Below are 12,389 nucleotides of genomic sequence, written 5' to 3' on the forward strand. Positions count from 1 at the left end.
AACTCTGACAATTAAAATTATTTTGAAATTTTTTGAGACTTTAGTCAAGGTAAAATTAATTCAGTATTATATAACATCTATTAGAAAAGTATGAAAATATATTTTTCCACTGGAAGAATTATTTTCAATCTTCAAATATTGGAGAGAATGTTTTGCAGACAATTAGAAACATTTTTTTCATGAGCTGTTTTAGTTGAGACGTTTAGCTTAAAAATCTGAAAATAAAAACTGTCAAATGATATTATGACATAAAAATTATTTTTGAAATTCATTATATGAAATACAAGAAAATCAAGCACAAAGGCCATTTAGTATATTTGATAAATAATTTTAAGATTTATTTCATAAGAAGAGGTAGCGTTGGCATTGAGAGTGGGCAATAGAATTCGACCTTTGGATCAATCATCAATATATTAATGAGCACATTTTATACAAAAAGAGGTAAAATAATGTATTATCTCCAATGTCCTGGGACACACAGGAGAAGATACATTAGATATGTAAGGATCAAGACTGCATAGTGAGTATGAATGAAGAAGAAACAAATCTATTTGCACAAGAAAGCATCTATCTGGAGAGTGTAACAAAAACAAACAAACAAAACCTGCTACAATGAAAACAATAGTCTTATTGGACCTGAGAAGGTGTGATTAAACTAAATGTTAATGGCATTATTAAGTAGAAGAAAAATGAACATAAAAATTATTCAGCAGTAGAAATGAGTACTGTGCAGTAGAATTGAGGCTCTATCAGGTTTGCGATTTGCTCTATTCCCAGTACTTAGACAGTGTCTGGCAATTAAAGTGCTAAGTAAATATTTCATAGAAAATGAACAAATAAATCTTTCTGTAAATTTTATATATTTTTATACATTTAAAAACTCAAAATATAACACTCTGAGTGAACTTAAATATAAAAGACTGGAGATCCATGAGCTAAAAATCTGAATAGATTGAACTTAATATTTAGGTGTAGGAAGCCAAAGTAGATTTTTGACTAGTTACATGATAGAATTTCCAATAGTATTTTTCCTTAAAATGAAAGCATGGTATTATTTTTTATTTTTTTTAAAGGAAAAGTAACTCTACTGAAATAACAAATTATATCTGACTGACTAATTTATCGCCATCTCTCATTTCTCCATTCACAGGACGTGGTAGCCATGAAGGTCCTTATCCTTGCCTGCCTTGTGGCTCTTGCTCTTGCAAGGGAGGTATGTACAGAGAAAATTCCTAAAAAACTAACATATAGGGGTTTATATTCCTAATGTAGAAAATAATATCACCAATAATGTTACAATACAAATAATGGAATTTTCAGCTTTTTTGTTATTTTGTTTTGGTGTCTATGAAAATCATTCACTCTTATCTACTTTTTCAATTTTCCTGTGGGGTCTCAAACCTGGGACAAATGTTTTCTACTCCAATGTCCCCCTGTAGCTAAAGGAAAAGCAAACAAATACTTAGTAACAAAACAAGACAAAAAAAGAAAGAAAGAAAAACAGCAAATAACTATGTAGAATTACACAATTTTATGCATGCATAAATTATATAAATATATCTTATTAAACTGTTCAAACATATATGTCTCTTGCAGTAGAGAAGTGGGTCAAATTCTTTTTGAATTTATCCAAAGACTACCAGAGGACAGAGTATAGGAAATAATCACAATCATAATCATAAGTATACTCATAATCATAACAAAAAGTATTTAATAGAAATTAAATTAACTACATTCTGTTATCCTTCCCAAATCTCTTCTTAATTCAGGTGATACAGAAATATACCAATTTAAATTTACTAAATATGGAACATAATAAAAATTTTACTTTTAATGTCTGTACAAAGACATGCAAATTTTAAAAAGCTTTCTCCAACTTTTTAAAAGAATGCTATATAAAGTGCATAAAAAGATTAAATGTATAATAATGAATTATCTACAGACACTAAATGGACTTGTTACTTTTCTTTATAGAAGGAAGAACTCAGTGTATCCACTGAGGTAAGTTTTTTTTGAAAATATTTTTTTCCATCCATAAAATAAAAACATTTTCTGATGATCTAGTAGATTTAATGCTGATTTTTTCTTTTTTCTTTTTCTTTTTCTTTACAGACTTCAAGCAGTGAGGTAAGAATGATTTTTAGAGGCAATTTCCAATTGTAGAACTATAAAATCCTGTGCCTTGTATTGTGTTACATCACAGTAATTATGCTAATGTAGCCACATATGACATGCAAATTCTGATGTAAATTCCCTTTATATATGTTGAAAGACAGAAAAAATGCCTGGAGAATTTAGTACTCTAGAACTTTCTAAGTGGGCTTCCTACTTGAAATTGTGTCACTGCCTCCCCATCCCATTTCCTATGGATCATACAGCTCTGTTTTCTGTCTTGAGCTTTCTGTACTCTGACCTCATTCACTTTTAACATTGATTGAGTAATTTCTGTGCATCAGACACTGATTAGGAGCTATGATACAAACTAAAGATTAGGACGTCAATGAAACCAAGAGCTTGCAGTGTAGTGGGTAAGCAAACATGTTTAGGACACATTTTTTTCTTAGAGTTGTCACTTTGGTAAATAAAAGCCAGTGGGATTTGGTGAGAGCTTAATCTACTCAAGAGAGTCAGGTGGACATTTGTCCTTGCACCACTCTTGAAAATGTTGTCATCTGTTTAGTAAGTGGTGTGACAATATATATTGTTTCTTCACAAAGTCTTGAGAATTTTAGGGGGTGTATTGATTTCTTATAGTTTATTTGAAATTGAACACATTAACAAGTGAACTAATAATGACTAGTACAATGCACCAAGTGTTGTTATGCTGTGTTTTCAATTAGTTTTTTCCCCTCTTATAATCAGATGGTGTTTTAGACATCATTTGTTATCAGTAAAAGGACCATGATGTACAGAGAAATTAGCTTCCATTAGAAGCTTATTTTATACAGTGTTCATCAATTTTTTTCTCTCTTGACTACATTCATCTGACTTTTTTATATGACAGGCTTTTTTTTTTAATATAGAGGCTTTATAGAATGGTCTAAATATAAAAGTTGCAGTCATTATCCTAACTTAAGGACATTAGCAAGTGAAAGTGTCTCTATTAACCTATTGAAGCCTTTAATTTCTGATATATATTGAAAACTAAGAATTATTAATCAAAACTAAATCTGATTTTTGATATTTTATTTTTCTAAAGGAATCTATTACACATATCAAGCTAAAATATTCATATTTAACTGTACTCATTTTCATGATTTTCTGTTAGAATTTCATAGATAATATCATTTTAAATGCATGATTTGTTTTAGGAGAAGCTTGAGAAGGTTAAGCATGTGGAACAGCTGCAAATACAGGTAAATTTTCAAGACTGTGTTTCTAATATTATTATAAAACATAATCCATGAAAATATTCATAATGTATATGTTCAATTTAAGAATTGCAAAGTAAATGCCATGTACCTACCAATCAATATAAGAAATTAAACAATGGCAAAGTTAAATATATTTTCCATGTTATCAATGTGCTTTTTAAATACATAATCAATTTCTAGAATAGAGATTAACTATCTAATGATAGTACTAATGGTATATCTGTTTAATAAATTCAAATTAGTAAAAACACCTCCAAACTGGGAACTATGATGTTATGATGATGAAACAGAATAAAGTTGACAAGTTGTAAGTCTGTTTCTCAGACATAACCTTGGCCACAAGTTTCTTTGTATTTCATTTTCTTCATGTGTAGATGTAGAATATTGTTAAGAATATCTACCCTGATGTATTGATGAGCTGATTTGCCTTGAATATTCAATGATTTGACATTAAGATTTTGTCAATTGTACTACAATATTTATTGGATGCATGATGACATTCTTAAGGATATTTCCATTACAAATGAGAGAAGTGAGGTTCAGAGGAATTGAGTGCACACTATGTGACCACATAATCCAGTTAATTAAGTAGCAGAGCTTGCTTAAAAATCAAGAAGTTTTTGAATAACAAAATTCTACAGTTAATACATTTACCTAACTGTAATATTTCCACTTCCTGTTTTATTATTAGAAGGTTTGGTTATCACACAAAATATTTTCTAAAACCAATTAAAATTTAAAAATCAATGCACTTTAAAGACTCAATTATACTACCTTTTACCTAAAGAAGTAATGCTAGAATTTGGCCAATGTTAAGTGAGTCCCTGAATCTAGCCATAAATAAGGACTGATTTTTCATAAAAAGTAAGTGAAAATGAATACACAAATTGTCCCTCTAAGTGTTTTAAAATTGATGTCTCTTCATTATATGAAAATAATTTGTTGTGTTGCTAGCATATTTAGGTTGAAAAGTCAGTGCTCTATAAAGACCAAAGCATATAAATTACAACTATCCTGATAACTAAGGAAAAGGTAAAAAAATCCAAGAAAATTCCTAAACATTGATTTCAGCTTGGACAACAGATCTACCAAAAATTCGAGGAGTTTAAGAAGAAATCTCTTAAGGAACATTTTACTCATTTTCTTTACATGAGCCAAAATGATTTCTTATGTGACATAAGTGAAAATCTTTCTTTTATTGTCTTCACTCATTTGTAGTTTTCCCATAGATTAATTGATTGTAAATGACAGTTATGGTAAATCATGGACTGAAAGATTCTTCTTCTTTTTTTCAGGATGAAAGCCAAGAAAAAATCCACCCCATTGCCCAGCCACTACTTCCTTATGCTCAGCTCATGCCTTACACCCTCCTTCCCCAGAACGTCCTGACTCTCTCTCAGCTGGCTATGGTGCTGTCTCTCCTTCAGCCTGAGATAGCAGAAGTCCCCAAAACTAAAGAGACCATTCTTTCTAAGCTTAAGCTCATGCCCTTCCTGAAATCACCAACAGAGCTAACCCCATTTGTCCCTCAAATCCCACATCTCACTGACCTCCAAAACCAGCACCTCCTTCTGCCTCAGCTCCAGCCTGTGGTGCAACAGGTCCCCCAGATCCCCCAGGTCCCCCAGGTCCCTCAGGTTTTTCCTCAGATTCCCATAGTTCTTCCTCAGCCTCAGGCGCCTATCCCTCAATCCAAAATCGTACCTCTTCCCCAGCAAGTAGTGCCCTTTCCCCAGAGAGACATGCCTGTCCAAGCCTTTCTGGAATACCAAGATCTTCTGTTCCAGCCTACTCGCCCACTCTACCCTGTGACTAACCCACTTGTCCCAGTTTCCAACCCTGTTACTGTAAGTCCATACTTACTTACTTTGCCATTTTTCTCCTGATGTATATATGATGGTAGAATAAGTTGAGGAAAGTTCTAGAATATGCACTTCTAGAGAATGAAAGAACAAAGAAATGAAGTTATAATTTAGATCAGTGATTCTACAATAGAATCACCTAGAGCCACCCTCCCACAATTCCAATGCCTAGGCATACCCACTTAGATTCTGATTAAGTTGTTCTGATTGTCTAAGTAGAATAGACTGTGTTTGAAAGAAAAGATTGCAGGGATTCTGAATCAATTTGTCTGTTAAGAATTTCAATATCTTTTTTTTTTCTTTTTGGCAGTTCTAGGGACTGAACCTCAGAGGCACTATAGCACTGAGATGCATCCATAGACTTTTCATTTATTTATTTTTCTTTGAGACAAGTTCTTGCTAACTTACTGAGGCTCGTCTTGAACTTGCTCTTGTCCTGTATCAGCCTCCCAGGTCACTGGAAGTGAAGGCATGTTCTACCACATGCAAATAAGAATTCTGATTTAAAGAGCATTAAGACTTACCAAAATCAAAATTAAAATTAAAATTGATAGTTTGATTGAGGTTGGCAAAAGAAAGCTAATTATTTTCAATGTTTCCCTCATGGACATGCATTCCCAATATGCCATAGATCATGCCTTATTTCTGCCATCTGTACATGAGGGGAAAAGTTTGAGATGCTTATTTAATTGTTTAGAGCATTCTTAAGGCAATTGTTTTTGTCAAAAGATAAGTGATGTATTTATTTATTCATTATTTGTTTACTTTCAAGGTCTAAGAAGATTTCAAAGTTAGCGGCTCCTTATTTTTGGTAAGTTTGAGAAGTTTGGAGATTAGACCAATTCATTTTATAGTTGATTATTTTTTCTATTTCATTCTCCTACAGATAGTGAAAAATTCCATCAACATGTTAACTTACTTACTAATTATCATTTTGTTTTCAACTGTTTACTCTTATCCACTGACCTGAAACATGAAAAATTTCAAGAAAATTTTAATTTTCCTTATGTGTTATTGATAGATTTGACTGACTTGTTTTCAAGGGTCTGTATCCTGAGATTTGATTACCATCATATTTAAGAAAACCATAAAATAGATTTTCTTTCACTTTTATGTAAATTCATTTGAGCTTTTATTAAAGGAAAAATTCCATTGTTATTCCAGGTTCATAAACTTTGTATTTAGTTTGCTTAAAACTCTCTGTTTCTTTTAATTCACAAGTCAAAATAAAATTATTGGTCTAGGTATGTGTGTTCAAAAGGGGAGATAAAATTCTGTTTGAGATTCTTAGATACAAAGCCTTTTGTGATCATGATAGGTTAGACATCTCATTAAAACATTCCTAGTGAGCTGATATTTGATCTGATCCTAACTTTGTGTGCCTCCATGTAAAGGTTCAATGAAATACATAATTTCTTTTTTTTTAAATTAGTCACACCAATACAATGGGGAAAAGTAATCCGCTTTATCATATAACAGAATTAATTCTATATTTGTTCTCTATTCCACAGAATTGACTGAGACTGGAAACAAGACATCTTTTCTTTGTATCATGCTACCAAATATGTATTTTTGAATGGAACTACCTGGAAAAAATGAAACTGTATTCTTTTTATTTTATGCATTTTATGTCATTGGTTTAGTTTAAATTAGACTCATGAACTCTTTGCAATTTCCAAATTGTAAGTTCAATGTTGAGTTGTAAATACTCTAAACATGTCAAAAATGTATATAAGAATGGTTTCTGGGATTGGATTTACCAATATGTCTTCAAGAACCTATTTCCTTTCCAGTCATTTCAATAAATTGATCATTTAGGCATATTTAAGTTGTCTTGTTTTTATTATAATTTTCCATACCTTATTGACGTCTTTAATGTTAACTTTAGGCTATTAGTGGTGTTCAAATAATTATTGGATAATGTTTTGAATTTGATTTGAATGTCTTGAATTGATGATTAAAGGATCTGAAAAGAGGAGGAAAATGTAGGATGATGCATGCCCCACTTGTTCTTATAAAGTCTTGATTCATACCTATTTTCCATATGTAGTTATTATATCTGTACCTTTCACTCTCAAAAGCATTCAGCATTAGGTGATAAATTTTGTCATCACCCTAAAAAAAGTGCTTCAAATGTAAAATTGGTTTCAAACTCCATCACATGGTAGCTATTGATGCTGTGGAGAAGTCCTCAGTCTCAGAACTTTAAAATAGTCAGTGCAAAGGACTTAAAGTTTTCATAAACACACTAGTAACAAGATTACTCTGCATAGTGGATGATGGGTATACTTTGTGGCTCCACAATGCTGACACCACTAACACTAGCAAACAGGAACACTAGCAAACAAGTGTTCTTTCATAATCAGATGAACTGGTTTACATGGTGTTTGCAATTTCCAGAGAAGTAAGATTGATAACCATTGTCTCTAACTGTGGAGTAATCATTTTATGTGATGAACTCTCTTTCTTTACCAGCTCCTTCTCTTATACATTTGATTCCATTCTCCTAAATTTGTGCAATGACTCATTTCTGAAAACAATTTCATCTTCCTATCTCCCCAATGTTTTCATTTCCTTATTACAGCATAAGCATGTTGCAAATGCTATTTATGCTGTAATACTGCCATCTTCAAAGATAACAATTTGTCTTTAACACTGAGCCTCCAATTCTTTAGGTTCTGTTTTCATAATCTCATTTATTCTCTTAAATTACATCCCCCATTGAAACAACTGTGTTTCAAAGTTACCAACAATTTTCATTTTGCTCATTTGTGTTCATTTTATTCAATCCACCAGTGGAATTTGGTAGAGCTGATCATCTCTTCCCTGAAATATTATATGTCTCTTCATTTGAAGCCTTTAATATTATAAACCCTTGGTTTCTCTCTTAACTCTCTGGGATAGACTTTCTCCTAGACCTTTGAGAGTGAACATGAACTTCCAGCCTTCCACTTCTCAATCTTCCTCTTTCATTCCATCTTTTCCAAAGCTTCAAGGCTTTGGAGTAATCTGGATATTAGCCTTACCCAGGCTGAAATTGTTCAATTTCTCAACTTAAAATATATCTTTAGGCTGAGGGCTTTCAAATATATATCTCCCACTTAGGTCTTTTGTAAGCTCCAAACTCATGCACTAACTGCCTTCCTATCTCTACACCTAAGTATCTGATTAATATCTCTATAACTGGTATAGAAAATCACAACTCTTCACTGTGTCCATTTCCCACTTGCTCTTCCCTAAATCTTTTCCATCAAAAACTGGCCCTACAATCTACTCTGACATACAAACTGGAAACTTAGAAGTCATTGTGCTGTCCTTTCTTTTCTTCAATCCTTATACTAGGTTATATCACTTATGAAACTAAATTCTGGTCCTTCTGGGACCTCAGAATATGAACTTATTTGGAAAGCAGTTCGTTGAAGATATAATTAGTTAAGATGAGATCATATTAAAGTAGAAGGGACCCTTAATTCAGTGTGACTGTTAACCTTATGAGGAGAGGAGAAGAGAGAGACAAAACGAAAAAGAATATTATGTGCAATAGAGGCAGAAATTGGAGTGATGCACCTATCTCCAAGGAATGCCAGATGTTGCTGGCAACACCAGAAGTTAAGGGAAGGGCATGGGATAGATTTTCTCCTAGACCTTTTAGAGTAAACATGAACTTCCAACCTCCAGAATAGTGAAAAAATGAATTTCTATTGTTTGAAGCCACTTTGTTTGTGGTACTTTGTCACTGCCTTCACATTCAGTTTATCACTATGTCTCAACTAGGAAATGTGTATTGACCTTTCCAAAGTTTCACTCATCCACAATTAATATTTATATGGATTCTTCATTATCTTCTATTTCTCTACTGCTAAAATGGCTTCCTAAATGAATTACAGTCACCCCTCTTTCTTACCCAGCAATCAGAATAAAATTTTGTTATAAACATAGATTCCCTCAAAGCTGTTGTCTATAAGATCTTATATTATTCAACTCTGGCCCACATCACCAATCTCATACTGTGACACCCAACACAAACTCACTAAACTCTATTATATGAATGAGCATTATTTATATTTTTCAATCACATCAAATTTTTTTTTCTCAAAGGATAAGCCTATGAAAGAGTAGAGGGGATGAAAGAATGGGAATCTGTAGACATTCACACTAGGTTTAAACGTGAGCTCCAATGTTTACTGAAATATGTCCTTATCTAAATTATTTCCTCTTCCAGTACCTCAGTTTGCTCACCTTTAAATAGGAATCATAAAGCCAGGTATGGTGACACATACCTGTAATCCCAGTAGCTTGGGAGGCTGAGGCCGAAAGATCAAAAGTTCGAAGCTAGCCTCAGCAACTTAGTGAGGCCCTAAGCAACTTTGTGAGACACTAAGCAACTTAGTGAGACCCTGTCTCAAAATATAAAAACTGTGGGTGATGTGGCTCAGTGGTAAAGCAGACCTGGGTTCAATCCCTAGAATCCCTTTCCAAAATGTAATACTAATACTGACTTTCAAGGTTGGTATGTTGATTTAAAAAAAAAAATCAGTATATTTAAAGCTAATCTGAGAAACACTAAGAAGTTAAGTACTATATAATTGTTAACTATTAGCTAAGAACTATACCAAAATCCATACAGGAAGAAATAGATAAAATTAAAACCATTAAATAATACTATAATTATTGAATGCATAATACCATAACCATTAAAAATAAATTTATTGTGTAATTTAATAAAAGTTCACAAAAGATATTTCTGAGCTCAGATAATTTCATAGGAAAACTTTAGCAAGCATTCAAGTAAAAGTGTGTGCCAAAATAAAAGAGAGGGAACATTTCTCATCATATTTTATAAGGTCAGTATTATCCTGATGTCAAACTCAGAAAAAGCTACAACACACACAAACACATTAATACACTTAATATCTATGCATATGTGTATACACACACACACACACACACACACACACAAAGAAAATGAGAGCCAATGTATTTCTAATGAAATTAGATGCAAAATCTCTCAACAAATATTAACAATTCAAACCCCCAAAATATATTTAAAAATCTGCCACCACCAAGTGGGGTTTAGTCCATATAGATAAGGTGTATAATATTTGAAAACTACTCAATATAGACTGTTTTATCAAAATGCTAAAGAAAAAAATTAACTGATCATATCAATTTATACAGAGAAAGTATTTGTAAAAATTTAGCACCAGTATATAGTAAAATCTCTGCAAATTAGGAATAAAGAGAAACTTCCGTATTCCCATGACGAACATCTATATAAAAACCTACAACTAACATCAAACGTAATGGTGAAATAGTGAAGATTTATCCTCTAAGTTTGGGAATAGACAAGGGTGTCTACTCTTACAACTCATTTAGTAATAGAGCACTAGAAGTTTTAGACAACTTGAAAAGCTGAGAAAAATAAATATAAGTTTTATGAATTACCTCTATTTATAGAAAAGATGATTGTCTAGATAGAAGACTCTAAGGAATCTATGAAACTATTATTGAACTAATAAGTGAATAAGTTTGTAAGATAAAATATCAACAATCAAAATTTAAACAACAACAACATTTGTAACTACTCTGAAGAAGAAGAAATACTTTATAAATCTTAAAACACGTATAGTATCTATATGTGAAATTACAAAACACTAATGGAAGAAATCTAGAAACATCTAAATGATTAAATAGACTACTGTGTTCATGAGTTAAAAGATTCAATATAATAAGATACCAACTATTTCTAGATTGATGTTTATATTTGGTACAATTTCATTTTTTTCCATAGGCATAAACAAACATTCTAAAATTAACATGGAAAAGGAAAGTCCCTTGACTAGCCAAAGGAATTTTCAAAGAAAGAAATATGGGAGCAATCATTCTTCCAAATGTGAAGATTTATTGGGTAACTATAATAATGAAGATAACATGGCACAAGTAGAGGCATAGTCACATACATCAATGGAAATGATGAAGAATCTAGATATAGACCCATATAAATGTACACAATATAATTTTGAAAAGATGAAAAAGAAACTCAACAGAATGGAGACAGACTTATCAACAAATGGTGTTGGAGCAATTGGACTTCCAGAGGCAAAAGCATAAGCCTCAATCTAAACCTTATAACTTATACAATGATTAACTTAAGATGGATTGACATAAAACTTGTAGACAAACAGAAGAAAGTCTTCATGAGGGAATAATAGGCAGAATCCTTTGAACCAAAACTCATGATAAGAGGGAATTTCATAAATTCAACTTTTCAAAATTAAAAATATGCTGTAAGAGAATGAAAAGACAAATCACTGGCTTTGAAAACATATCTGTAAACCATACATTTGAAAAAGACATCTAGAATACATTAAAAGAGCTAAAAACTCAACATTTAAAAAATCTATTAAAAATGGTCAAAAGCCAAAATCAAAGTTTTTAACCTAAGATGATATATACTTGGCAAATAAAGACATAAAAAGAAGTTCAACATCATTAACCATTAGAGCATGACACAAAATTATCATGAGCTATCACTGCAAACTTACTAGAATGAGAAAAATGAAATATGGTGACACAAATGCTGGTGATAATGCAGAGAAAGTGAAGCACAGATGCGTGGTTGGAGGGAATGTTAAAGAATATATACAGTCTGAAAAACATTTGTAGATACTGAGGAATGCTATTGCCATACAATTCAACAATTATACAAATGGACAATTTTCCCAGATAAATGAAAACTTTCCTATGGAAATTTGTATGCACCTATTCACCATACCTTTATTCAGGGTAGTCCTAAACTAGGAAGTACCCAGAGGTACTTCAATGGATCAGTTGTTGAACAAATTATGCATACCATAGGATACCACTGGACATAAAAAGAAATGAACTATTTATAAATATAACCTGGAAGAATCTCAAGGAAATTATGCTAAGAAAGCCAATCTCATAAGATACACATAACATATTTCCATGTATTTGCAAACACGTCTTCATAATTGTTGAGAATCTATTATTATTTCAAAATAAAATAATAAAAAGAATTAACAATACTTTCTTATCAAGTTCATTACTAAGATTTTTAGTGTTATTTGCAATGTAATGGTATGTGTATTTGAAATTGAGAGGCAAGGGTCAATTTTCTTAAATATAAGTA

The 12,389-nt window shown here is 31.8% G+C and overlaps 1 protein-coding gene across 1 annotated transcript in view; it reads left to right on the plus strand.

Moving 5' to 3' along the window:
- Positions 1-1,162: 1,162 nt before the first annotated feature.
- The window catches only part of LOC113176219 (beta-casein), a 100,682-nt gene continuing 89,455 nt past the window's right edge, over positions 1,163-12,389 (plus strand). Inside the window, exons 1-5 of the mRNA XM_077803137.1 lie at positions 1,163-1,213; positions 1,975-2,001; positions 2,113-2,127; positions 3,312-3,356; positions 4,670-5,221. Coding sequence (XP_077659263.1) covers positions 1,163-1,213; positions 1,975-2,001; positions 2,113-2,127; positions 3,312-3,356; positions 4,670-5,221 — 690 coding nt within the window. The remainder of the gene's footprint in view (positions 1,214-1,974; positions 2,002-2,112; positions 2,128-3,311; positions 3,357-4,669; positions 5,222-12,389) is intronic.

This window comes from Urocitellus parryii, chromosome 10 (assembly GCF_045843805.1).
Source record: "Urocitellus parryii isolate mUroPar1 chromosome 10, mUroPar1.hap1, whole genome shotgun sequence".
NCBI classification, from domain to species: domain Eukaryota; kingdom Metazoa; phylum Chordata; class Mammalia; order Rodentia; family Sciuridae; genus Urocitellus; species Urocitellus parryii.